Source organism: Aspergillus glaucus (assembly GCF_001890805.1).
Source record: "Aspergillus glaucus CBS 516.65 unplaced genomic scaffold ASPGLscaffold_28, whole genome shotgun sequence".
Taxonomy (NCBI): Eukaryota; Fungi; Ascomycota; class Eurotiomycetes; order Eurotiales; family Aspergillaceae; genus Aspergillus; species Aspergillus glaucus.
The window spans coordinates 100,411-126,340 of NW_019170480.1; the positions used below are offsets into that span (position 1 = coordinate 100,411).

Sequence of the window (25,930 nt, forward strand, 5' to 3'; positions counted from 1 at the left end):
AAGTTCGTCCGTTTTTCCTCTTTTTACTCTTCCCCATACTGTTTTTCTCCCCGCGACTGCAGAAGAATAGGCACTGAACCCCGGAATTTATATAAACACGAAGAAAGATAACGGTTTCCAGTTCGGTCTCTGTTATCCCGGCTAGAGATATTTGATCAAAGTCGCACCTCCGGAGGTCTGACGCGGGAGCCGCTTTTGATGGCTGTTGCCGTTTTGGTCGCCCGTTAAAGAAACTCCGATTTCTGTTTGGATACATCCAGACTCTAGATACGACCAGAGTATGAAAGTATTGATGCTGCGATTGGATCATTGAACATCTTGAGGAAAAAGACGAAAAATTAAACAAGCGCCACAAGGTATAAAGATCTACGGCGAACAAACACGCCCACCCCAAAGCGCCATCCGACAAGGAGATATACCGGCCAGGCTTGGCGCAAAAGATAACGCAAAAAGACAGCGACGACAACAATGGCGGCCGCAGAATTGTCCGAGGGCGGAATGGCCGACCTCGTCCGTGCGTTGGAGCTTATTCACAGCCCTTCGTCCACGAATGAGCTGCGCAGAGAGGCGTTGACTTATGTTGAAGCGCAGAAGCAGAGCAAAGCAGCCGCTCATAATGGGTTTTTGCTGGCTTCTCGGACAGAGCATGCTCCCCTGGTCCGCTACTTCGGCCTGACGCTTCTGGATCATGTCTTGCGCCATACCTCTATTACTTCGAACCAGTTGGTCGAGCTCAGAGAGTTGGTTATCCCATTGGCACAGTCGATACGGCAGGAGGATCCCCCGTACATCCGCAACAAGATCCCTCAGTTATGGGCTGAAGTCGCAAAGCGGAGCTGGGGCCTGGATTGGCTCGACATGGACCAGACGCTCGTGCAGTTCTGGAGCGCCAGCTTGGTTCACAAGGAGTTTGTTCTGTCCGTTTTGGAGACACTGTCAGAAGACATCTTCTACCGCGAAGATACCGTTTCGTCGCTACGGGGAACTGACCTCAACCGAGCGCTCATCGAGATCTATACGCCTCTGTCCGTGTTCGAGGAAGTTTACCCGAAGCGAGATAAGCAACTCGAAATCCGATGCGGCACGGAAGGTTGGATGGCGAGGACGTGTGAATTCTTGGGAGAGTGCATCGAAAATGTGCAGACATCTAAGCAGGCAAAGGACGCTGCAATTAAAGCCCTTGCGACTCTCAAGGCATGTCTCGCTTGGACTATTCCCAAGGCCATCATTTCCACAAACTGCGTTCCACACATCGTTCAGGCCTTTACTTGCCATGATGAGCAGGTATTATTGGTAAGGACATTCTCAGTCTTAATTTTTGGGCTCGTTACTAAACCACCTAGGCTGGTGTGGAAGCGCTGCATTCGTTGTATAGCCGGGCCAACTTTGATATTGACGATTTCCAACCCCTGGTGCATCTGATGTACGAAACGGAATACTTGGACCTTCTGCAGAAACTCTACGAGTGGTCCATCGTTGGGCCTGACGATATAGATGACACCAGATACACCATCTCAAAGAAGTTATCAGAGGTACAGTCTACAGCCAAGGGTGATGTGATTTCTCATGGTGCTAACTGATGTCTGGTAGATGCTGTCCTACGTGGCTGGTTTCCTCGAGGAAAAGGGCTTCTCGCTCGAAACGGCACATGGCCTGAACCTTCCGTATTTCTTCCATCTCATGATCAACGTCATCCAACATCAAAGCCTGACCATCTCGATACCCGTGCTTCATATATGGTCAAAATTGTTGGCGTCTGAGAAAATCGGAAACACCGAGTTTGTTACTGGTCTCGTTCCGCAATTGTTAGGTATCTGCACCCAGCGACTGGTTCGTTGGGAATCTCTACCAGAAGATTCCGGAAACCCCACGGTCACTTTTCTTTACGAAGACATTGATACAGTCCCTGAGAGACATGCATTCGTCGGAAATTATCGACGGTATTGCTCGAACATCATCGAAACCATTGTTCAAAAGAGACCACAAGAAGCCATTCCGCACATCCTTTCCGGGGTTGAGGTGAACTTGAACAATCTTTATGATGGCGTTGCTCCATTTAATGGTGGGTATAACTCTCCATTTGCTCTAGTACCGTGCTAACAGAGGCGAATCAGTGACAACATTCTCCAAGTCTTCGATACCTCTCATGCGTGCTGATACTCAATTCGCCGTCGTAGACGCAACGCTAAAGGGATACAACAAATGGGTGTCTGCTCACGGGAAGACACCTCAGCAAGATGTATGTATTTGCTTTCTTTTGAGACGTCTATGTAACTAACCAACAATCAGGAGCAGAAGCGGAGTGAGTTGGAGACTGCGCTAGAGGCGTGGGCGATGAGTCTACTGCAGCGTAACTTCGAGGTTTGTCAAGTCTTCTAGCAGCGGTGAAGTGTATTCATACTCATTGTCAACTAGGACCCGATTTTGAACGAACGAATCATCAAGCTGGCTGTCGATATCTCGTGTCGGGCCTTGGATAAGACCCCCAGCTTTGCACTGAAAGTCCTTGAGCATATCCTCATGACACGTCTTCCTGACCAACCGGAATATCCGGCCTACTCCGAGGCTGTGAAGGAGCTTCACGGTTTGTCAAGTCACGAATTACGCCGTCTGGCAGTGCGCTACGCTGATTATTTCTCGGTAAGAACCCTGACCCCAATGCGAAAAGCAGGATATTTGTTACTAACCAGCGCGGACAGTCTTTCTATGATGTGCTTGAGCCGAAAATCAAGGAGATCACCATGGCCAACCAGATGGATGATAAACTCCAAATGGAGCTCACGTCGGTCCTTGTGATCATAACGTATGCAATTCTAATGCCGCTCTGATTTGTTCTGTGCTAACCTTAATCTAGACTACGAACAAGTAACATGGATCCGTATGTGCGCGAGTCTCGTCTTGTCTCTTTTGTGCAGCCAGTACGACAGGCTTGGCAGGACGAAGAATTACAGCGCTTGAGTTCATCTTTCGAAGGATTCTGCAGCATGCTCGGATTGCAAGACGTGGGACCCTACATGCAGGCAAGGCACGCGCACAAGCTAGAGGACTGGACAGAGGTTTCCGTGGATAGTGATGGAAAACAGATCCAGGAGGGAATGACCCGAAAATTCCAGGTATGTTCAGCCTCCGCAACTTGTCGACTAAACCCTGACATCTTCTAGCATTTGCCGTTGCGAGGAACCAAGATCATGCTAGCAATCTCTACAGAGAGGGTGAAGAAGGGGGAACCCGCGTACGACCTTGCATGTACAACCTGGCATGATACTATTCCCGTCATCCTACCGTCCCTGTTACAGCTCGTAAGGTAATGGTTCCTTGTCCCCGGCTTTAAGATGACGCTAATTCTGTATAGCAATGCTCATGCCTTCCATAACCCGACGAATTGGGGAGGCCTTCCTGATGAAATGAAAGCGGTCGTTGAGCACATCTTGACCGATAGATTCTGGCAGGCAGGAATTTCGACTGGTAGCAGAGACGACTTCTACGCCAAGATTACTGCATCCCGAGGAACTTTGGAGGGATTTGCATCTTCTGTCCGAGGCAAGATCCGAGCAGTCCGCGAGGCCTGCTATTCGATCTTGTTCAGCATGAGTAGGATGCGAGAACATTTCTATGGGTTTGCCGAACTTCCCGGACCCTTGTCGGAAGCCCTGTTCAACGATTCGGTACATCTGTCATCGCATCAATTCTCTGTCTTGCTTAATGTCTCCCGTTGCTTGATCGACGATTGTCCGGTCCGGTTCCGAAGCCAGTTCCTTCCGCCGATGCTTTCGAATCTGTTTACTCATATCGATCGCAAGGTCACTACGGAGTGGGAGATTATTGAGCAGCAGAAAGCGGGAATGGCGGAAAGCGATTTGACCGACGAGATGAAATCTGAGAGTATTCTCCGGCAACTGACTTACTCGGCGGTCATTATGGTTGCGAGTCTTTTGGATCCGCAACGAGGTGGTAAGTTGCCCTCACCAGCTGTGACCGTTGTTTTTGTGGCTTTGGCTAATGTCGACTGGCAGACCCTGATCAAACAGAATCGACGGACCCAAGCGGACCCACGCCGTCGCCATCGATTACTGAGTCCATTCGACACTTTGTTCTCTCTTCGCCGGAAATCTTTGAACCGGTCATGCTGTTTTGTACTCATGCCCTTCGCATGCGTGATACTCGATGCTGCAGCATCATTACCCGTGTTATTCGATCCCTCTTGCAGGACTTTGCGCCTCCAAATGACACCCCTACTACTGCCACGATCCGTGAATTCATCTCCTCAGAGGTCCTCAAGGCGTGTATCACATCTGTACATGAGCCCTATTTCGTCGACATGCAGAAGGACCTTGCATCGCTGATTGCGTCTATCTGGGTTCTCTACGGTTCCAGCAGCCCAACCCCGCGCACAGTCATGCTGAGCCTTCCCGGCATTGACCCGCAGCGTGTGGCATATGCCGAAAATGCCCTCCTCCGCTCTAACTCAGCACGACAGCAGCGAGCACTGATCCTGGAACTCTTGGAAGGCCTCCGAGGCGTTAGCATCGCGGAGCAGGGCAAGATTTTGGACTCCAGAGTAGAACGCCGCAAGACGCGAAGTGCACTGCAGGAGAAATACATGAAGAATGAGATGGATGGTCAGCAAACCACCAAGGTTGACATAAATGACGGACCTGATTTGGGTGGTATTGCGGATATGTTTGGTTGATTGTTTGGATTATGGAATATGGATGTATGGATGCACGGATGGTGGCATTGGTGTATGAGTTGTGACTTTGACTTCTGTACAGTATGAAGTATGTTGTTGCCCAACTTCATTTTGTCGACGTTATCTGTTTTCTCTTTTGTTTGGTCAAGTTATCTTCTGCATATTTAGCATAACCATTCATAGAAGCCACTGCTATGTATAGTAAGCATAAAACATGTGGAAATGTTAGGAATATAATTGGCATGGCATTTGAATGCTTTTATTACCGACTCTCTAAACAGACATAGCCGGACGCCCGGATATAGCAGGATCGAAGGTAAACAAGGATAACATTGACGAAAACGAAACAATTGCGACGGTATATCTACATCATACAATGATTTTTTTCCCAGAACTCTCTGAGCATCTTCTTCTTCTTCCTCGCTGACGAACTGCAGTCTCTGCGTACAGTACTGTCCTCCTGCCTTGTCTCGCTTGCTTTTAATCTCATAACACACCCGATAACCGCAAACGCCAATCGAGCGCCGCAAAAGATGCGAGCAATCCAGCATAAATATCCCAAGCACGTAGCAGTAGCGCGTCAAATTTACTGGGTGACGTTGGAGGGGGTATAGACGAATGTAGGGCGAACGAATCTATCCGCAGATGTCCCATTAGCATCATTCTTCGCCATGTACTCTTGTTTGAATTTGTGATTGTAAATGGTTGCGCACCTATCCGTGTTGTAGACCTTGGTTTCTTGGCCAAGCAGCTCACGCTCTCGTGCCTTGTCGGCGAAGTGTCGACGGACCTGGTCGCGGTCTTCTTCGGCTTGGAGGAGGGGGAGAATGTGTAGTCTGGACCAGATTTTTTCGCGAGCAAGTTCACTGTATTCGTGTTAATTGGTCTGTTCAATTATCGAGGGACCGGTATATTCGGGGGGAAGGATGGACGTACTGTTGCTCACGAACACCGTAGAACAGCTTGTAGTAACCGTAGGCCATGACCATGTGCATTCCGATCAGGTAGTACATGGGCCGGAAGCCACGGGCGGGCATGTGGCGCTACATCACAGCGAGAACAAGTCAACAATCGTTCTTTCTTTGGGCTTGGGGCATCTGTGGATTGAATTCCGGTCGACGCACCTTGTACTGGACGGGCTCGTAGCCCCCCACGGGGGGCATATCCTGCGGCATGATGAAGCGGGTGTTGCTTGGACGCAAGCGTCAATCGTAGAATTAGTGGGAGGGAAAGAAGGGAGAGCGAGATCTCGACCGCGAAGACCGAGATAGTGACGCTTGACTTTCCGGGCGAAGGTTGGATGGGTGTCACGTGGTGTGCTCCAGTTTTGTAATGCGGGCTTAGGGGCGTGTGATTGGTTGGTGGTGTGGGAGGATGGGCAGATGCGGGTTCCACGGGGATTTTGGTGGTTGATTATCGGTTTTACTTGACCCTTTTTTGTTCGCTGTGATTGTGATTGTGCTTGTGTTTTTTCTTTTGTGATTGAGAACTATGGATGAGGAAGCGAGACCGAGAAAGCAGCAGAAGCTGGATGCTGAGGGACAACAGCCGGAGGAAAATATGGGACCCGCGATGACCGGCGAAGAAAAAGTTGACGACCATGCGACAACAGCTACGCACAATGGAAACGAGAACAAGACTACCTCTGAAAACGACAATGGCGAGCATAACGACTCCGAAATCGCTGGCGACCAACAACAACCCGAAGGCGAAACCATCGCGCCCACACTGTCGAAAAACCAACTAAAGAAACTCCGCCGCAAAGAAGCCTGGGACGCAAAGGCCGACGAGCGCAAAGCAAAGAGAAAAGAAGAAAATGCCGCAAAGAAGCAACGAAAGAAGAATCTACTAGAGGAGGCGAAAAAGCAAGGGAAGGAAGCTGAAGAGGCGATGCGGAAAAAGCTCGCGTCAACGAGACAGCGGCACCACCAGTCGACGCTTGTCCCGCTTACCTTCATCATGGACTGTGGCTTTGATGATTTGATGATGGATAAGGAGCGGATATCGTTGGGGTCGCAGTTGACGAGAGCGTACTCGGATAACAGTCGGTCGAAGTATCGTGTGCACTATGCGATCTCTTCGTTTGATAAGCAGCTCAGAGAGCGGTTTGATACGGTGCTGAAGAAGACCTATTTGAATTGGAGGGGTGTTCGCACTATGCAGAAGGACTACGTGCATGCGGCGGAGATGGCGAAGGCATGGATGACAGGTCCTGAAGGAGGCAAGCTGGCCGGGAAACTCGAGGAGCAATCTGATGCCAAACCGGAGGACGGGGAGGTTGTCTACCTTAGCAGCGACAGCCCGAACACGCTGACGGAGTTGAAGCCGTACAGTACATACATTATTGGAGGACTGGTGGATAAGAACCGTCACAAGGCCATCTGCTACAAGCAGGCGACGGAGAGGGGTATTAAGACGGCTAAGCTGCCCATTGGGGAGTATATTCAGATGGCTTCGCGCTCAGTGCTGGCAACGAACCATGTCATGGAGATTATGCTGCGCTGGCTGGAGACAGGTGACTGGGGGGAGGCATTCATGCAGGTGATTCCTCAACGAAAAGGAGGGAAGTTGAAGGGTAAGGCTGCTGGGGAGGAGGGTAGCCCTACTAATGAAGATGCCGAGGGTGTTGAAGACGATGCCGATGATGATGATGCTGAAGCTGCCGGAATTGTTGAGGAGGAAATTGAACAGCAGGAACTCAGTGCGGCTGCCGAACAGGCATAAAAATTTGTCAATTAGCGTTTAGATATCCAATGTATAGCCCATCTTGTAACTATAGCTTCATAACTAGTTAGTTAGTTGGAGTAGTGCTTACTCATCGCACAGCCACAGCGCCACAACACCACCGGTCAAATGACGGCAGAATCAAAACAACGACTTTTTTCCTTTTTTCTGGAAAAACTTCTTAAGAAACACTTGCTTTCAACTCCTGCAGAAGTCAGGGTGTGCCTGGGTGATGCTGGATCTGTCCTCTTGCCTCTACATCTATCCTGCTTTCGCTGCGTTCTCTCCCACTTGAATTCCACCTGTTGCTAAGCAAACGTCGCAACCATGTTTATGCTCCGCAACGGTAAGTAAAGAGTTGTTGACGTTGTTGTTGCCCCGCCGTCACCCCTCTTCAACTATTCCCTTCACCGACTTGGACACTTCACTCCGTTGAATCTGCTATACTAATAAATAATCTCTCGACAGTGAGTAAGTTCATCTTCGGGGATACCTCCAAAGAGTCGATCATCGAAATCCCGCAGGGTCAGCTGTATCTGGTCCGCCCCCTTTCTCCCAAGGGTTATTCGGAACTCATCTTCAAGGACGCCGCGGCAACTATCCGACGAACTGGTCAGGAATTCCAGTACCAGCTGGTAGTCCAGAGAGCCTACGAGGAAGGTGAAGAGGAACTGGCCGACGACGACGACGGAGAGGGCGGTAGTGACAATTTGGAAAAGGACGAGAAAGTCTTCCTTCTCGACCAGTCTTTGCATTTCCGCTCAGAAGTCCGGGACGGTGGTGCCAAGGTATTGGCCTGGAGTGATTTGAGTGGTGATTTGGGCGACCTGTTCGAATTTGTTTGTGATCCATCTGTGCCATCCGAGAAAGTCGCCACCTTTGAGCTGGCTGCGGTCCAGTGCCAGTACGAGCGGAAATACCGACAAAGCGCACAAAAGGCGACCGAGCAAGAGCTGGAGCAGTTTTCGTTCCAGGAAGAGAAACCGATCCCATCTGCGAGCCCCGTCGCGTCCCCGACGACCAAATCCCGTGCGCCCTCTTTGACAGCTGGAGAGTCAACTGCTGCTATGGCGAAGGACGTGGAATACTCCCACTCCAAGGGAATCATTAAGCCCGCTGAAGAGGGCACCGTCGCTCCCCCCTCTGCGACACAGCCAGAGGTCAAGGAGATCTTGGCCCAGGAGACTGCTGAACTGCATCTATTCGACTTTACGACCGGCTCATTCGTCCAACAGGATCCAAAGATTACAGCTACCGTGTCTGAAATCGGCACCTGGCAATATTGGCTTCAGATCAGTGGCCAAGATAAGGAATGGTTGGGACAAGCCGTCGTTGCGGATCTCAACCCTGTGTTCAACTTTGAATACCTCTCCTTCATCTTCAACCACTACACCGAGGATGGGTCAGCCTACTCCTGGTTGTTGCGATTCACGGACCAAGAGACGGAGGAACGGTTCCAGGAGGGTCTTATGCAGGCCCTTTGGGAGCAGCTGAATGAGATGAAGTGGGGCAAGGTGAAGGAAGACGACCGGGATTACGTTTTGGACGCCTTCCAGGACCTTACTATGGAGGACCAGAACGAAGAGCAGGAGCAGGCTGGCGAGGAAGCTGAAGCGGAGGAAGAGGAGGAGGAAGAAGAGGGCCAGGATGATGGCCAGCGCAGCGAGCACTACGACTCGGACGAGGAGGAAGAGGATGTGGTTACGCGCGATGATGATGGAAACATCAACTCCCAGCTGGCTGTTGGTTACAAGCATGACCGCTCATTTGTCGTCCGTGGTTCCAAGATTGGTGTCTTCAAGCACACTCCCAACAACAACTTGGAGTTCTCGACCAACATCTCCAAGGTCGAAACGCCAGGTGGCAAGCTTTTCAGCCCCAAGAAGGTCATGCTGCATGCGGAGGATTCGAACATGGTTCTCCAGAATGAGAATGATCCTAACTCCTTGTATCGCATGGATCTGGAGTATGGTAAGGTTGTTGATGAGTGGAAGGTGCATGACGATATTCCCGTAAACATTTTCGCACCGGAAAACGTAAGTTATCAAGATCCCATGAACCCATGTGCATCACTGACTGGTTACAGAAATTCTCGCAAATGACCTCCGCCCAGACGTTCGTCGGTGCGTCTAACAACGCACTCTACCGCGTCGATCCTCGTCTGTCCGGCAACAAGATGGTGGATTCCGACTTGAAGCAATACACTAGCAAGAACGACTTCTCCTCCATGGCTACGACTGAAAAGGGATATCTGGCTGTGGCTTCGAACAAGGGTGACATTCGTCTGTTTGACCGTCTGGGTATCAACGCAAAGACACACATTCCCGCACTTGGAGAACCGATTATCGGTACTGATGTCTCCGCTGATGGTCGCTGGGTCCTGGCTACTTGTCGAACATACCTTCTCCTGGTCGACGCGCTGCAAAAGGAGGGCAAGAACGAGGGCAAGCTTGGTTTCGAGCGCGCGTTCCCCAAGGACTCGAAGCCTCAACCCCGACGACTGGGTCTGCAGCCCGCACACGTCGCCCAGTTCCAGCATGAAACCAAGAAGCCCATTTCTTTCACACCCGCCAAGTTCAACACCGGCGTTGACTCATCGGAGACATCCATCATCACCGCCACCGGTCCCTTCATCATCACCTGGAGCTTGAAGAAGGTCACTGCCGGACGCAAGGACCCCTACACCATCAAGCGCTACGGCGAAGACGTCAAGGCAGACAATTTCCGCTTCGGCTCCGACAAGAACGTCATCGTGGCCCTGCCCAACGAGGTCAACATGGTGGCCAAGAAGAGCTTCCAGAAGCCGACGAGGGAGAGTATTGCCGGTCCCCCTGTTACACCTAGCCGTCGTAACACCCGTTGGGGTAACCGATTGGGTCGGGATGATATTGTCAATTCTCCGTTTTAGTTGTTTTGATTGTATTTTTCGGTGTTTGTTCTTCATTCTTTGGTTTGGCTTTTTCTACTGATGGTGATGTAACGTGTTTTTTCATACCCTTTTTATTGATTTTAAACGACTGTTCAACGTGAAATGAGATTATGGGAAATGGAAGTCCTGGATTCACAGATGTCTAGATTGGTTTTGATATGGTAGTTAATACAATGATCATAATTGAGACTTAAGTGCTCTAAGGGACTCGACTATAGGCTTTTAGCCTTATTCTTTACCGGTATTCGAGTTGAGTAAACCAACGCCATAGTAGCAGAGATCTATATATGTAAACGACGCAGAAGAACACGACGGTGAACCAGCCACGCATCATGTCCGGGTATTCTGAAATATGTACACAACGATCTGTCATAAATCTTCCCGAACCAGATCACTTTTAATATACCCAATAAATATAGCATGCTTAGATATAGCAGGCAGAATATATCAAAGTAGGCAGTAGGGGCCAACTCAAGCACCAACATACCACACCTCCACGCCGATGATATCGAACTTGACGCCTTCATCGGAAAGAGGCTCGTTCCCGAATGTCTGGCATGGTGCACTGACGCCTTTTTCGAGGCCGGAGTCGACCCAGAGACCGTAGTGGCCGTCACTGTATGTGTATTGGCAAATAGTTATGGTAAAGGAGCTAGATAGGAAGAAGACTCACCCTCCACCAAGACTGAGGAAACCAGTTTCGCAAAACATCATCCAGTCATTCACGCCGCTGTAGGGGAATGCCTTGAAGCGGATGCGTTCTGGGGTGCTCGTCCCCGAGCGGATGCTCCCCGTAGGTGTCTGTGTCTGTGACCGCGGTGGCGCCAATCGATTATTACTCGTATCAAAAGAATCCTTCTGCTTCGACTCCCCACGCAACGTAGTCGATCGTCCAATATTCGTCGTATCCGCACTAGGCGGCGGCGGCAAACCAGCCAACTCCAACAAATCCTCCGACGGCGGATGATTCTCACCCCCCGCAGCACCAGAAACATCCTGCAACCCCATCGACCCCGGCGGCGGAAGCACACTCGCCCGCCACAGAAAACACTCCCCAGTCCCGTAGTAATGATTATTCGGATGCGGGGGGTCCGTCATGTACGCCCCGAACACCGCACCGTTGGGCGATGCGTCCCGGACAACTAGCACGAAACCCGCTCGGGGGCTTCGAGATGCGACGTCCCTGCATTTTGCGTAGAGGGTGCCCAGCGATGCGCCGTCGCGATCGAGACTATATGCTAAACGCCAGGTATCGACGAGTTGGAGGCGGGCGGGGACGAGGAGGCGGATTTCCTCTGCGAGGGCGCGGGTGAGGAGTTGTTGGAGGGAGTCTGAATCTGAGTCGGGGTCTGGTTCTGATAATGAATCGAAGGAGGAGGTCAGTGTGAGGGGTGTTAGGGGTGGTGGTTGGAAGGGAGAGGCGGTTCGGACGGGGGTAAAGACTCCGGGGGTGGTGGAGGTGTTGTTGCTCATGGGGTTGGGCATATTGCCGGAGGATGATTTCGAGGATGAGGGATTGTCTGTGAAGCGACGGTAGAGGCCGGAGACGACATGCGTGACGGGGTAGGAGAAGTAGTTTAGGGAGTTTGGGTTGTTGCTGTTGGCATGGGGCGTGCGGGATCCGGGTTTAATTGAGCTGGATGACATGGCATGCGAAGAGAGGGGGCGTGGATTAAAGTAAATCCATTCAATCGAGTTTGGAGTACAGAATCGACAGAAAATGGCAGATATAGAAGAGAGAGGGGGATGGTCGAGTAGTTGTACTAGGCAAAGTTAGTGATGCGATAAGGCGGCGGAGATAGGCTAAGTATGGCAACGATCATACAGGTCTCTCCATCTCATACCACCTGACTGCTTTTTGTAAACACCCTAATCGTTGTCTTCTTCCCTTATTGACGAATATACTTGTTGATTTCTATTCTGTTCTGTTTCTGTACAAAGACAATGCGCTATTCCAAACATGGCTAGTAAACGCGTTCCTCTCACGTGACATTCATTGTACTACGACTTGTGGACGTCAAATCTCATCTTTCTCTTCTCCCTCTCCATCCCCATCTTCCATGCGAAATGTCTTCAGATCCTCCATGGAGGACGCGGATCCATCTGGTGTTCCCAGCCAGTTAGATCGTCGTTCTAAATTCTTCACCGACTTGAGCAGGTTCAAACGGTGTGACCGGATGGTATTGGTGTCTGGTGACGCCGGCCTCTATGTGGTGGATGATATTCTCTGCGAGCTTTATCCAGATCAATCCTTGTTCGCTTTATAGCCCATAGACCCTTCTTCTTATTCTTTCTTTCTAACCAACCGCTAGAATCTCCAATCAACTGTCTCGCCTTCCATTGAACAAATCTGCGCCCAAAGCTGGTAAGGGACTACGGATTGATGCTTCTATTTTGAGATACCCGGCGAAAAAAGGTAAAATGGGTATTCCGCTTGCGACTATCTCGGTAAACTCCTCTTCTCTGTATGGTTCACGTTACGGTACGCCGCAGGCTAAACAGAAGTGCAAAATCGGTTTAACAGGTCAAACGAACAGCCGATGATTTAAGGATGGCGAGATACGATCCCACACTTTTTGTTGCAGAGAAACATGGTCTTCAATCACGATGAAAGCTTTGGGAAGTACGAAGCTTTTGCCACCAGCATTGAAGATTATACATATACCTTTGTCAAGGCTATCATGTCTCTCGAATATCTTCAAAGTATACGAGCTGGAAAGCCTGCATGTGGTGCTTTGGAGGTATTACGCAGTAGACCCTTTGACATTGCTGACAGAGGCGCGCGGAAGGGATTCCTGAAAGGCATCATGGCATTTGGGCGGTACTTCGTTGAACGTCCTGAATTCTCATTTCCCATGCGCAAGTCCGCCATGTGGGTTAATCGGGGTGGTTTTATTTTTCAATTCGAACACATAATCGACACTTCTATCCACTTGCACATGGGAATCAAACATCCAGACAACCCCTGTCATCAGCCAGAGCAACCCCGCCTGGCTGTCACCCAACATCGTTTCTTTTGATCTCTGTGTGTCCCTCGGATTGCTCTTTCTTTTCATATCTTTCTCACAGCTCGTCTTCGCCTCCAAATCAGTACGCCCCTCATAATCATCGCGATGATCGTCCCCAACAATACCGAACTACGGTCTCTCAGGACTTCGCGTGAGTCTACTGATATGATCGATGCGAGAATTCGACATTCAGGCCCTAACTGGACCTCCGAACATGTCGAGGCCCTCCACGTGCGCCTCTTTGACAATGTACCAGCCGAAAGGTTTTTTACAGTGGGGGGACATGCCAGTGTCCAACGACAGTGGTATGCCTTGCAGAGGGTTCGAAATATTCTCTAACATACCGCCTAATGTATTCCATGCTCCACCAACAACTTGGCGTTCCTTCTCGCAAAGATCTCATGCAAGGGCCGGATGAAATAGACGAACTGCTGGAGAAAGGAAACCCCTTTAGGGAGTTCTTTGAACATCTCTCCAATGCCATATTCACGGGGCAGGCTAAGGATGAAGATGACGAGGAGCCAGTTACCGAATGCTTCACTGCCGCATCCTCACAAGAAATTCAACCGGAGATCTATTCAGAGCTTGCGCTGAAGGCGTTCATAAAAGCCATAGTGAAGATCATGGGCTCTAAAATCAGCCCTAAATGGAAGATTGCGGTGTTTGTATTCCTCTTTCCTGTGCTAATTTCTCGGTTGGATTACTAATAGATTATAACTAACTAGTTAGTTAACTAGGACTCAGGTTAGGCTGACTACGCGTTTGTGGGTAGGCATACCCTTGGAGCCGAAGAAAGCTCTGTCCGATGGCGGCATTGTGTTATCCACCTTCACTACAAATGGATACACGCCTGAAGATATTCCGATTTGAGGTGAGTGGTCTCCCTTGCTCGTGGCAGTCATGGTTATGGTTCTCATCTAGGTGAATAGGCAAAACCACGAAACCTAAGCTCAGGGGTCCACTATCATACAGACGAGCAGGAGCCATATTCAGACTCAATCTTCGGCCAAGAAGTAGCGGAGCCGCTAGGCCAGGCTTTTGCGTGCAGCAATGGAGCTGATGGAAAATGGAATGATCATGATGGATGGCTTATAACCTTGCACGGATCAAAGCTACGGGTCCTCCATGCCTATTTCTCGCAATCGTATCTATTGCAGGTCAACAGTCCCGTCCTTCCTCTCGAACAGCGCCTTCCGGTGTGGTGTTCGCCCCAGTTCAATTTGAAATACCCAAACGAGTGGGACCAAGCCCTTCGAATGGTCATGGGACTCATATGGTATCTCAAATCGGGAAGGGCTGCTAATGTATACTTGAGTGACCATCTATAGTCCCAGACCATGCCCTTCTCCCCCTACCCGTTCGTCTTCGTCTTCTCCCTTTCTGCCTTTCATGACTCATTGTTTTGTGTTTTTGCACCGTCTCTTTATTGTTTTGTTGTTTGATTTTGCGTAATAACATGCTTTAATGTCACCGTGGATTGATTAATAGCGAATGAATTTATTGCCTTGTAAGCACATGATCTCTCCCAAAATTATAAGAGACTCTCAACCTAACGACCTGGCTCACCATACTAGCGTAAATCTTATGGATGGCGCCCCACCACCACCACCACTGATCGAGATCATACCCCAGACGGACCTCCCCTCCGAACCTGGGGCAACACACGCCATAATGACTTACCCCATCTAGCATCCAGTATAAATACCATCCACCTATCTCTCCTCATGCATAATCATTATCAAAGTCAAAAACATCCTACAAACAACCAAACTCCTACAAAAACAATGACAGACAACCTCGCCGCCGAACAAGCCGCCAACCTCCCCCGCCGCGGCAGAGCAAGTAGCGGCGAGCGCGACGACCGACTCCTAGTACGTCCCTCCTCTTCCCACTTCCATCCCTTTTTCCAACAAGTGTACTAACAAAACGCAGCGACAAGCAGCAGACACCCGCTCAACCATCAACACCAGCAACACTCGCAACCGACGTAGTTCGCGGCGCCCTCCCACACCAAACCGGATGGCGGGCGCTCATTCGGGGTCTGGAGCGAGGAGACGGTCGAAGTCGAGGTCTAGGGCGCCGTCGAAATCGAGGTCCAGGGAGAGGAAGGTTGGTGATTGACTTGCGGTACTTTGATGGTGTTGAGGTTATGTGTGGGGGATGAGATGGGATAGGATGGGAGGGGGTGTGGGCTATGGAGATGTTGAGATAGGGTTTTGTTCAAAGGGTTAATGGACACATATGTGCATGCATGCAAGTTGATATGGTGTGGATTTTAGGGTTAGTTGTCAAGTAAAGTGGAGTAGAAAGTTTGTACGGCTGCTGGTTCTACCGCTTTTGTATACGGGCAAAATATCAGGCGGTAGATCACCAGATGCTGGATATTTCTATGAAGTGTGACAATCGAATGTTATTACTCGTCTAAATCATGCCTAATTCAAAAAAAAAAAAAAAAAAATCGTAACTCGTCGCAAGCTAGCACAAATAGACAGCGTCGGATCTAAACAAATCAAATCGCAGTGCTATAGTAAAACGGACTAAATCCTTGACTCAGGCCGTAAATCAACCGTCTCAAATTCCAACCCCTTAGCCTCAAAAACATGCCCCGGCCGTAACGCATCCGTATAAATATTAGTCTCAGAATGAGGATGGAATAGCCCCGGCTGTGTACAATTCAGCACCGTCTTAAGACCAGGCGGGTCTGTCAACCGGAAAATCCCCCAGTCAGGTGTTTGACTGGGAGCGCACACGATTGCGATGCTTTCTGGCAGCATCACTTGGTATCCGCAATGTGTGTGCAGGTCTCTCGAGCTCATGAAGCAGGTTTGGGTCGGGTGCGTGTGGATCCAGCCTAGCACCATTAGGTCTTCGGAGTCGCAGTAGTCGAAGATGGCGGATTCGTTTACTGTCTCGCATGTGTCGGATGTGGATGTTTGTTCGGGGACGAGGAGTCTTGAGACGAAGAGTGCGTTGGAGATTAATGTTCCGCAGAGAATCCCGCAGGTTTCGAGGTTTCGACGGGTATTGGAAGCAGCTAGTATTAGGAACTGTGTCCGGAGATCTGGAGGAAGAAAGACGGTGCGGAGAGGCGTCCCGTTTTCGAGGTAGGCGGATGGTTTGAAGGTGAAGCTGGATGGGTCGAGGTCGGATCGGGACTTTGTATCGTCTTCTGGGCGTACTTTTTCTGGAAGAGCGGGTGGTAATAATGATGGTGTGGTTTCTGACACTGCTGTTGGCGAGATTTTGTTTGGATGCGGTGGAGAGTTATCCACGAGTGCTGGGCCATAATTCTCGACATGCTTCGGAGGTAGCGCGGGAGGGTCCACGCGAGTTTGCGTCTTAACTGGTACGATTGGCGGAGAGGTGATGGTACCAAGTGGTTGTTGTCGAGGAACACTGGGATACTTATAGGCAGACACAGGAGACGATATTGTCTGCTGTCGCGGTGCAGGCTTCGTATAGCGTTCCTTTTGTGTCTGGTCAACGTTGAGCCTGACCTCCTGGATCCGCGTGCTCAAGTCGTTCTTATCCGTCGTCTTTTGCCCATCCTTCTCCAACGCGCTCTCCCAATCACCCCAAAGACCAGCACTGCGTCGAATGCGCTCCTCCTCTTCTGATACTCCCGCCTCCCGTAAAGCCTTCCTTGCCGTCGCCCGTCGACTAATTTCCGTCCTTGCCAGTTCAACGGCGAACCCTTTATTCTCACCCGCTTCCAATGGCGCAGCGACGCCCGCCAGGGCCGGGTCATGACGAGTGGGGTCTTGAGGTGGTGATGTAGTAATCGGCGGCTGTCTCCGTGCTTTACGTTCGCGCATTAACTGGACATATCGTTCGTATCGTTTATTGACCCGGGGTTTTAGCGTCTCTAGCTTCTCGATGCTGGCTTTAACCTCGGTCTCTGCATCGAGTAACGCCTTGCGGTTCTTTTCTTGTTTGGAATCGGGGTGTTTCGACAAGTTGACTAGTACGAGTTGGGCATGTCTGAAGAGGAGGAGGTAGGCTTGTTCATCGTTTCCTTCGCGTTCGTAGATGCGGGCCTAACCAAGGCATGGTGTCAGTTTCAACCATTCAACCACCATGGAGTAAATACAAACACACCTCCCTGACTAGTGTTGTTGCTGTTCTTAACCAATTCCGAAGTGAGATGTGTGGATTATATTCGTAGTCTTGAGCTCTGCGAGTGATCTTCTCGACGCTCTGAGGTGGGGTGAGCCCCATGGAGTCTGAAGATAGCTGCGACGCCATTATTCGTGATTGATCACAATTTCGAATTCAGCTGAAATAGAGGATTATTGAGAGAATGTGTCCGGATGGCTGGAGGCAGCTCAAGCTCAGGCAGTCGTCAGAGGTTCGGTGCCTGGCGCGAAACCAGAGACGTCGTAGCGGGGAAGAGCCGCATCAAGGCGGCGAGGCGAAAAGGGTCTGTGACAGTGCGAGAGATCTGAAACGATCGGTGGATATATAAAATGTTCAGAAAAATGGCTGTTATTGTTAAAGTGAGCTTGTTAGAATGTCGTCGTCCGTCGCAAGCCGCGGCGGTGGCGGAGCTTCAACTTTCTCCTCCCCTCTTCTGTCACCTTCTGCGCTACCATCATACCACAACGACATCCACTTGTCACTGAAACACCAACAAGCATGGACTGCCGTGCATATTCTGCTTCATAGTCTAATACTTTACTGGCATACGAGCCAAGATGCCGACGGGCGCGAACCGATGGACGCCCATCGCCCGGTTTCCTCTAACGAAGCGCATGAACGACAGGTTCCCAACCGCTGGGAGGAAGAGAACATGGGCCAAATCCGAGATTGTGAACGAGGATCTTTGCGGTAAGGTGGCGTTGCAGTGAAGAACTCGGACAGAAGGGATACTGACAACCCGCAGATGACATTCTCAATCGCGTTTCACCCTACCTTAATCGGAAATCCCCAATCGATATCCTCGACCTATGGCCAGGAGTTGGCATGTTTTCGTCCAAGGTTAATGATCTTCTAAAACCCCGACGCCATGTCATGATCGAACCGCTCCTCGACACCTACGGCCCGTTTCTCAAGCCCCTCGTTGCAAACAAACCCGGCTACGACTTGATATCTCTGGACATACATGCGCACAGGGACTGGGATAGTGTGATCTCCAAGCATCTTCCAGAACAGGGACCTTCGAGTGGAGATACTTCCGGTACGATGACCAAGAACGATACGCTACTGGTCCTTGCCAGCCCGCCGCCGAATACCTCGAAACGGAATCACTACACGCCATCGCGATGGTGGTCGATATTCTTGGAGATGTGCATGCGACAGGCAGGATTCCATAAATATGGGTGTGTACGGTTGCTAGCTACACTACCGTCGGTAGAGGTTCAAAACATCATCCCTCGCAGCGTTGTGGAACGGAAACGGCCAGCGCTGTTGACAGAGAGTCTTGCGCTTCATGCCTTTGAACTCGCCAGTCCTATGGACTCTGGGTTTTGGACAATGACCAAAGGATGGGATGTGATGACCCAGAATGCAGCACGGGTGTCTGAGAGGACTGCAGCGAACAAGATCGAGATTCCACCAGGAAGGGAGCCTCGCGCCTATACTCTCGCCCCAGAAAGCCCTGAGACAGGATGGAAGCCCGCTCCATATACGCCTCGAGTCAGGACAGATAAACTTGAACAATTGATAAAACTAGTCGGACAAGTATCGAAGACTTCTTCTGACAAGACTGCAAAGCAGAAACGCACACGGGCGCTTATCCAAGTAAACCAGGATAACCGCCATGCGTATATCCGCGCGCAACTAAAGGAAAAGAGAATTCAAATCGACCAATTGACCAAGTCGCTTTCGCAGGCGGCCGCAGATCCGAAGACAACCTCGGAATCATTGAAGCAGTATACGGGCCAGATTGCGGTCCTTTTGTCCAAGATCGAGGAGGAGGCATCTGAAAACCATTACGATACTTTCACCCACTTGTCAGGACTCGTCGACGACCACCGCGCATCTCTTCACATGGGCAACTTTGACGATGCACTTCTTCATTGGGATAGACGGCCATTCGAGCCGCTCCATATCGACCAGGAGGAACTGTTCCCGCAAGAACTCGATCGCACGGTGCTCTATTTCGAGCCAGATGCGAACTCCCCAGCCATGCAACTCGTGAAACAAGTCGACACGTCGAAACGATCCAACCTCTTCCAACTCTTCGAATTCCTCACTCTCGCCTTCAACACCCGCGGCAGCATGCCCATCTCAGAACTCCTGACCCTGATGTTCCCCACCAGACCTCTCCACGACCTCATCCGCGCTATCCCCAGCTTAGCCACGTACGCGGAAAAGAAACCCAAGCCAGATTTCGACAGTATCCCCAAGCCTCCCCCGTCGGAGGTTGATCCCTCGACCACTTACCAGGAGAATATCGACTACGATCTTAGCGAGGTGCGACTACGCAGCTTGCCCGTTCTCACAATGTGGGAACTCACACTGGAGTATATGAACACGGCAACAGATAAGTCGCCGGTGCATCTGAATCGGCTGCTGGGAGGGTCGCTGACATCGTTCCGGACAGGCGATTATAGGGCTTCGTACAAGAGGCTTAACTAGTATACCCACTCTGTATGATTATGTATCATGTATCATGAGCTCAAAAAAAAAAAATAAAATAAAATAAATAAATAAAAACAGTAATGAAATGATTAAACTAGTATGATAATTATACACAAGAAAAACATATAACCTCGTAGGTAAATCTAGGGTATCAAATAGCAATATATCATCTTAAGCCGAACACAGCAGCTCTACATCTCTACTCAACATTCATAACCAACTCCACCCACTCCCCAGCCCCAACCCTCTCTCCGGGCTCCTTAACCACAGCCCCCCTAACAACCCCCTCCACAACACCACCCCTAGCAACCCTCATCCCATTCCCACCCGACCTCGCAAACTCCACAACCCGATGCCCTTCACGGGCCATTGCGAGTCTCTGCATATGACTCGCCCCAGGGTACAGCAGCAAATCCCCCGTCGCAGCAGCGAGAAGCGTCACCGCCAACGAAAACACATCAGAGGCAGTCGTCGGCTGAGCGCCAGTAGGCGATTTCAGCGCAGCCGGGGAGAGCAATTCGGGTGCTGCGAAGGGCGGCGTCAGTGCTGATCCAGGCGCTGGCGAGGACGTCGTGGAGGAAGTATCATGCGCGGAGGAAAAGTCCGCGTAGAGGGGTTCGTAGCCGAACTCCTCTTCACCACTTACGGCAGGTACCCGCCGCAATAGGATATTATGGGGCTTGATATCCCCATGCACGACACCAGCCGTGTTGTGCATCCAGTCCAGTCCAGAGATAAGTCTCTGCGCAAGACTGATCCACCGTTGCTTACCCAGCACAGGCTCAAACATGTTCGTCGTGCTGCGCCGTTCCTGCGCCTTAACCGCTTCCTCTGTTATATAACTCGACAACGCCAGCGGCACAGCACCCATAACCAACGCATGAGATCTGGGTATATACCCCAAAAACGGCACGATATACCGCTCTGCACCGGGTGTCAGACTCAACCGCGTAAGAACCCTCGCCTCAGCCTCAAGAACCGGATGCGCATCTTTCCTGATAGGCGATTTCACAGCGACGATGCGGTTTTTCGACGCTGGCGAGGCCGGTGGCGTTATTAACGCAGAGTCTGAGTCTGAGTCTGGGGTTGGAGGGGCGGGGAGGGAGGAGGCTTTGTAGACGGCACTCCAGACGCCGTGGCCAAATTGGATGGGGGTGGGGGAGTCGGGGTGGTGGTGGTAGTCGAGGGAGTCTGTGTAGAGCAGGGTTTCTTTGGCGCTTTCAGTGTCGCTGGTGGGGTCTCGTTTTGAGGGCGTGCTGGGGGTTACTGGGGGGGTTGTTGTTGTTGATGCGGCGGTTTGGGCGTTGGTTTGGACGGAGAGGTGGTGGTGGCGCATTGTATTATTGTATTATATAGATCGATATAGGGATATATGAATGTGAATGTGAATGTGAATATAAATATAAATATAAATATATGTAGGCTCGATCAAAAAGCGAGCAGTTGCGAAGGCGAGGCGTAGAGATAAAGAATCGTCGCAAGGCGCATAATCAAGGTGCAAGTGGCAAGGAAGAGCAGGTTTGAACCGTGGATGTACCAAGGATGACGACTCGATTGTAAAAGAATGAAAGAATTACGATGAAAAAGAACAAGGAATGAGGGATATAAAGATACAGAAAAAAGAAAAGAAATGAAAATGAAAATGAAAATTTGAGGAAGATCGCAGGAAATGAGGTGTCCCACATGGTTGTGACAGTATCCTACATGATGTTGAGAATACTACATTGTACATCGCTTCTACATAATGCTACTATTCTATCTTATTTTCTAATTCATTTCTACCCTGTATCTATTCCATAATAACGCTTCTCATAGTTAGTATGTTTTATTTTATATTCAACGTTGTACTCGTTCTATACAAAATGTGATACCCTAACCTACTTCGGATATGCCAATGCATGCATCACGGACACTATGCTATCCCCGGCCTAGTGTTATTCAATAACACCAATGATATCCACTGCAAACGCGTCCTGTCAACCCGACGGATTTCCTATTCGGGCCGTTTACTTATCTTTTCGTCTCATTTCCGGTCATTTAGTGAGGCCGACGCGAATCCTTCCTGCCAATGTTACTACCCCTCCGTACTTACTCTTTACATAGCATGAATGTATCTACTATGTACTTGTACTTGACAGACAGTTCGTGACCCACGTGGGTCTGCCAGGATCTCGGATAGGACCACCTTCCGCTTACAGAACGCTGCGATTCCCAAATTGGGCGCCGAGCACACCGGATACTACTTGTGTATTGGCGCTACGACGCTACAATCACACTCCATAGTCCGATTGAAAACCGGCCGGATTAGTCTGACCGTATGTACAAGTACCATGTATGTCTAATTCAATCAACCCGACCACGAACCATGTACCCTGCCCGCACTGCACCTGTACTGATCCTGTATTACTGCACTGCATGTACTAAGTACTAGCAACATACTCCCTCAACTCCTCCACCCACCTCTCAAACGCCCCCTGAATCACCCTCCCATACATCCACCGCACTACATATGCCGCATACCCAACCTGCACCTCCCAATTCCTGACTTCACTCCCGCGACCCTCGTCAACCGGCACGACTTCATGCACCCGTTCCGCCCGCAGTAAAAACCGTGGCAGTGTCCCTAACGCAGTGTAATCAGCCGCCCATGCAATGCGACCAGTTTTACCTCCTCCCGGTGGCTCGAACTGCGTCACGACCAGGTAGACGTCTGTTTCAACGGGCGAGTTGGCGTCCATGTGCACGTGGAAGGTCATTTTCGTGCCGAGTTGCAGGATCGCGGAGTCATGCTGGCCTGGTTGATGGCGGATGGTCACTCGGGGGCAGAAGGTGTTCCATGAGGGCCAGGTGGAGGTGTTGATGAGGGTTTGCCAGGTCTTTTCGGCGGGGGCGGTGGTGGTGGTTGTGCTGTGGGCGTAGTAGATGGCGTCGCTGCCGTTGAGGCTGGGGGTTGATTGTGCCATGGCTGATGATGTTGGTGATATTGATCAATGGCCAGGGGTTATAACTCCGCCCGAGTCACGGGATCGCAAGGGGAAACCATTCCAATGGAAATGCTATTATGCTATGCGATTATTATTATTACAGTACTCTGTACAGTGGCCCTACTTCAACGGCGACCCAATAACACAGATGAAATCCCTCTCCGGCGTATCATCCAACGCATTCTTCACCAAATTCCACACATTTGGATCATACGCCTCCCCAATATGCCCAACAATATCAAACCGACACTTATCCTGCACCCACACATTGCTCACTCCCTCCTCATGCACAAACGACGTCTCCACCGGCGTAACCAACTCATCATGCTTCGACGCAATCACCGTCAACGAATTTCCCTCCTGCGCAATCGGCCCCCCATCATTCAACTTCTTAATCGCCTCCCCACCCGTAACCAACTCCGAACAAGCCTGACACCCAACCGTATCCAACGCCTTATCCACCACACTCTTGGTATTATTCCCCAAATCAATCGCCAACTTATACAACCCCGCGAAATCCGTCCCCCTAGTCGGTGGCGCAATCGCAACCAACTTATCAATCAACGGAACAACCTCGGAGTGAAACTTCGGCACGTAAAGCGTCTGCAGCGCGCCCTCCGAATGACCCACAACATCCACCTTCTCAGCGCCGGTCTTCTCCGCGACTTCTTGGATGTATTTTGCGATTTCGCTCGCGGACTCGGCGATCGGTTTCAAGCCGCCCAGGAACGGGAAGCCATCGTAGGCGCCGTAGGTCCGCGCGAAGGTACAGTAGTCTTTCGCTTGTAGCCAGTATTGCAGCACGTTGATGTCTTCGTAGCCCGTCGCACCAAGACCATGCAGGAGGATAACGGGGTTCGGGTGGGAGTCACTTTTGCAGGAGAAGTCGTTGATCAGGCTTGCTGTTGCTGTGGAGCAGGCTGTCAGGGCCGCGACGAGGGTGGTGCGGAGGGAGGGCATTTTCAACGGTAACCCTTGCAGGAATTCAATTTCAATAGAACAAAAAACAAAATTCTTCGTAGGAATAGATCGAAAACTCTGAAAACAAAAAAAAATCTAGAGAAAAGGGAACGCCAGTTTATAAAGCGTGAAAAAGCAAAACGGGACTATTGACTATTGTGAGTCGCGGTGGATCTGTAGATGGCCGAATTAATCACGATCGTCATGCACTATTGATACGAACTGGTGCGAACTGTATGGTGATCGATCGTGGCTGGCTGAACTGTGGAGCTACTTTTATTATGACAGTTCATGCTTACAGGTACCAGGGGTATGGGTTTGGATAAATGGGATTGTGCTGAGTGGATGTTTATGCTTGAGTACGGAGTAAGTAGTGTACAGCCGAGTAAACATCTGTCCATACATTAGCTATTATTCAGTTAATACTTATATTTGGGAACAGTCACTATCACCTGCATTAATTGTATTCGATATCATATGAAAGAAACAATGACAAAGGGGAAAAAAAAAAAAAAAAAAAAAAACAACAACAACAATTACTTGCCCCGGGACATACCTGGCACCGAGACTCGGTCTGAATGAACAAACTAGTCAGCTTAGCTCCATTTGGGATCTACAAATTGCGTAGGAAATCGCACGCACGGTTTCTTTCCCTGTTATTGTTATTGTTCTTCGGGTTGTACGGAGTAGTCCGGATTTGTGTCTGCTGTTCGGATGTACTTTTGTGCTTCAGATATAGATTGATATATATCGAGTTAAGAATTCGTCCTCTTGTTTTAGTACTCTGTACAAGTACAAGTAGATGTCCTCAACTGCACTTGTATCTTGTCTGGAGTCATTACTCAATGGCAGACAGTAGACTGTCATCAATGTACTTCTTACTCTACTTTACCCTATGCTCTTCGATTTTTGTGGAAGAAGAATATTGCTCAGCGAGGCTAGTTAACTCTAGTTATTAGTATACAGTCCCGTGATGGTATAGATGGCACACAGCCCAGAGTTACTTTGTTAGAGCATTAATATCAAATAGACACGTAATTTCTGCTGTTGAAGCTGAAGATATAACAGTATCACAGGTGACAAGTGAGTTCAATAGACGAATATCAACACCACTCCAACAATGCATCTGACATATTAGCATCTTCCACCATTATACTAGACTCCTTACGGCACAAAATAATGATTGCCATACTTCGTACGGAGTCCCATGCATTAGGGAAAACAATGGTGCTCCTGATATCCTCCGACGAGGTATATAACCCCCTTAACCAGTGACCACCAGCATCATCCACACACTCAAACAAACCCTACCCAAGAAACCCACCAACCACCAAAATGCTCCCCAAGCGCCTCCTTACCATTCTCCTCGCCTCCCTCGCCTCTCTGGCTTCTGCATCCTCCAACGCCGCCCTCACCAACTCCCTCTCCAAACTCTCCTCCATCCAATCCCATCTCGCCCTCCTAACCGAATCCCTGGACTCCTACAACGGCGGTGTCTGGGGCCTGCTCATGCTCGCCAGCCGCGTGAATAACGCGTAGAGTGCGATTCGGAGTGCCAGGTTGAATTTGGATCAGTTGCCTGTGCTCAGCGGTAATGATTTTGAGGACTGGCCGGGGAGTTGCAGCCGGTTATTGTGAAGGCGTTGACTTCTGCGCATGGGAAGGTTTGTCTACTCCCCCCTTTTATTTTTTTTTTATTTTGTTTATTCTTCTTTATATATATATATATATATATATATATATATAACAACTAGTAAGTTGGGTTGGACGATGGCTAATTGGTAAAATTAATGCAGACCGACCACTTCCACAAAATGGGCATCAAGCCCGTTGTTGCGGCGCTGGTGCAGGGTATTAATGATGAGAGGAATGTGTATAAGAAGACGATTGAGGAGAAGATGTCGAGTGAGAATATCACGGCAATGGTGGCACATAATGAGGAGGTGGATAAGACGATGAAGTTTGTGTTTGGGTCTTTGAAGTCGCTTTAGGTTAACTAGCTTGGATTGGATTGGATTGGTGAAGTTGCTAGTGGTTTTGGAGGAAGTTGGGG

General features: G+C 50.0%; 14 protein-coding genes across 14 annotated transcripts; 8 read left to right on the plus strand and 6 right to left on the minus strand.

The window, feature by feature from the left end:
* Positions 1-468: 468 nt before the first annotated feature.
* On the plus strand, positions 469-4,690 carry ASPGLDRAFT_39594 (karyopherin MSN5; the record flags this gene model as incomplete). Its single annotated transcript, XM_022545102.1, has 11 exons — positions 469-1,293; positions 1,344-1,532; positions 1,591-2,062; positions 2,115-2,239; positions 2,290-2,361; positions 2,416-2,640; positions 2,700-2,803; positions 2,855-3,113; positions 3,162-3,304; positions 3,353-3,951; positions 4,014-4,690. 11 exons carry the CDS (start codon positions 469-471, stop codon positions 4,688-4,690), a joined length of 3,690 nt encoding a protein of 1,229 aa, XP_022396434.1.
* Positions 4,691-4,994: 304 nt separating this feature from the next.
* ASPGLDRAFT_52264 (putative NADH-ubiquinone oxidoreductase subunit GRIM-19) lies at positions 4,995-5,959 on the minus strand. The gene is made up of 4 exons (XM_022547714.1): positions 5,815-5,959; positions 5,627-5,733; positions 5,404-5,556; positions 4,995-5,325 (listed from the first exon to the last, which is right to left on the minus strand). The coding sequence occupies exons 1-4, from the start codon at positions 5,863-5,865 to the stop codon at positions 5,277-5,279; spliced, it is 360 nt and encodes a 119-aa protein (XP_022396435.1). The 5' UTR covers positions 5,866-5,959; the 3' UTR covers positions 4,995-5,276.
* Positions 5,960-6,108: 149 nt separating this feature from the next.
* On the plus strand, positions 6,109-7,604 carry trm10 (tRNA (guanine(9)-N(1))-methyltransferase). Its single transcript, XM_022542963.1, has one exon. The coding sequence runs from the start codon at positions 6,182-6,184 to the stop codon at positions 7,412-7,414; it is 1,233 nt and encodes a 410-aa protein (XP_022396436.1). The 5' UTR covers positions 6,109-6,181; the 3' UTR covers positions 7,415-7,604.
* On the plus strand, positions 7,583-10,755 carry ASPGLDRAFT_938411 (uncharacterized protein). The gene is made up of 3 exons (XM_022550550.1): positions 7,583-7,760; positions 7,883-9,450; positions 9,501-10,755. The coding sequence occupies exons 1-3, from the start codon at positions 7,742-7,744 to the stop codon at positions 10,320-10,322; spliced, it is 2,409 nt and encodes an 802-aa protein (XP_022396437.1). The 5' UTR covers positions 7,583-7,741; the 3' UTR covers positions 10,323-10,755.
* ASPGLDRAFT_52267 (putative oxidative stress response protein Oxr1) lies at positions 10,508-12,205 on the minus strand. Its single transcript, XM_022547715.1, has 3 exons — positions 12,169-12,205; positions 11,017-12,106; positions 10,508-10,959 (listed from the first exon to the last, which is right to left on the minus strand). Exons 2-3 carry the CDS (start codon positions 11,988-11,990, stop codon positions 10,815-10,817), a joined length of 1,119 nt encoding a protein of 372 aa, XP_022396438.1. The 5' UTR covers positions 11,991-12,106; positions 12,169-12,205; the 3' UTR covers positions 10,508-10,814.
* A 729-nt stretch (positions 12,206-12,934) lies between these two features.
* On the plus strand, positions 12,935-14,058 carry ASPGLDRAFT_29557 (uncharacterized protein; the record flags this gene model as incomplete). The annotated part of the gene is made up of 3 exons (XM_022543864.1): positions 12,935-13,215; positions 13,413-13,502; positions 13,608-14,058. The coding sequence occupies 3 exons, from the start codon at positions 12,935-12,937 to the stop codon at positions 14,056-14,058; spliced, it is 822 nt and encodes a 273-aa protein (XP_022396439.1).
* ASPGLDRAFT_936868 (uncharacterized protein) lies at positions 13,932-14,973 on the plus strand. The gene is made up of 5 exons (XM_022550545.1): positions 13,932-14,012; positions 14,077-14,222; positions 14,281-14,627; positions 14,680-14,858; positions 14,926-14,973. Exons 2-4 carry the CDS (start codon positions 14,157-14,159, stop codon positions 14,801-14,803), a joined length of 537 nt encoding a protein of 178 aa, XP_022396440.1. The 5' UTR covers positions 13,932-14,012; positions 14,077-14,156; the 3' UTR covers positions 14,804-14,858; positions 14,926-14,973.
* On the plus strand, positions 14,969-15,680 carry ASPGLDRAFT_937187 (uncharacterized protein). The gene is made up of 2 exons (XM_022550547.1): positions 14,969-15,222; positions 15,284-15,680. The coding sequence occupies exons 1-2, from the start codon at positions 15,076-15,078 to the stop codon at positions 15,470-15,472; spliced, it is 336 nt and encodes a 111-aa protein (XP_022396441.1). The 5' UTR covers positions 14,969-15,075; the 3' UTR covers positions 15,473-15,680.
* Positions 15,681-15,888: 208 nt separating this feature from the next.
* On the minus strand, positions 15,889-17,569 carry ASPGLDRAFT_69878 (putative endosome-associated ubiquitin isopeptidase (AmsH); the record flags this gene model as incomplete). Its single annotated transcript, XM_022549408.1, has 2 exons — positions 15,889-17,388; positions 17,450-17,569. The coding sequence occupies 2 exons, from the start codon at positions 17,567-17,569 to the stop codon at positions 15,889-15,891; spliced, it is 1,620 nt and encodes a 539-aa protein (XP_022396442.1).
* Positions 17,570-18,045: 476 nt separating this feature from the next.
* Positions 18,046-19,930, plus strand: ASPGLDRAFT_136342 (uncharacterized protein; the record flags this gene model as incomplete). The annotated part of the gene is made up of 2 exons (XM_022541451.1): positions 18,046-18,178; positions 18,234-19,930. The coding sequence occupies 2 exons, from the start codon at positions 18,046-18,048 to the stop codon at positions 19,928-19,930; spliced, it is 1,830 nt and encodes a 609-aa protein (XP_022396443.1).
* A 104-nt stretch (positions 19,931-20,034) lies between these two features.
* On the minus strand, positions 20,035-21,520 carry ASPGLDRAFT_61548 (protein kinase domain-containing protein). The gene has a single exon (XM_022548477.1). It carries the CDS (start codon positions 21,267-21,269, stop codon positions 20,133-20,135), a length of 1,137 nt encoding a protein of 378 aa, XP_022396444.1. The 5' UTR covers positions 21,270-21,520; the 3' UTR covers positions 20,035-20,132.
* A 765-nt stretch (positions 21,521-22,285) lies between these two features.
* Positions 22,286-23,191, minus strand: ASPGLDRAFT_939509 (SRPBCC domain-containing protein). The gene has a single exon (XM_022550552.1). The coding sequence runs from the start codon at positions 22,894-22,896 to the stop codon at positions 22,354-22,356; it is 543 nt and encodes a 180-aa protein (XP_022396445.1). The 5' UTR covers positions 22,897-23,191; the 3' UTR covers positions 22,286-22,353.
* ASPGLDRAFT_69882 (esterase/lipase family protein) lies at positions 23,038-24,282 on the minus strand (the record flags this gene model as incomplete). The annotated part of the gene is made up of 2 exons (XM_022549409.1): positions 23,038-23,819; positions 24,177-24,282. 2 exons carry the CDS (start codon positions 24,280-24,282, stop codon positions 23,038-23,040), a joined length of 888 nt encoding a protein of 295 aa, XP_022396446.1.
* Positions 24,283-25,212: 930 nt separating this feature from the next.
* Positions 25,213-25,868, plus strand: ASPGLDRAFT_39606 (uncharacterized protein; the record flags this gene model as incomplete). The annotated part of the gene is made up of 2 exons (XM_022545103.1): positions 25,213-25,401; positions 25,674-25,868. 2 exons carry the CDS (start codon positions 25,213-25,215, stop codon positions 25,866-25,868), a joined length of 384 nt encoding a protein of 127 aa, XP_022396447.1.
* Positions 25,869-25,930: the final 62 nt, after the last annotated feature.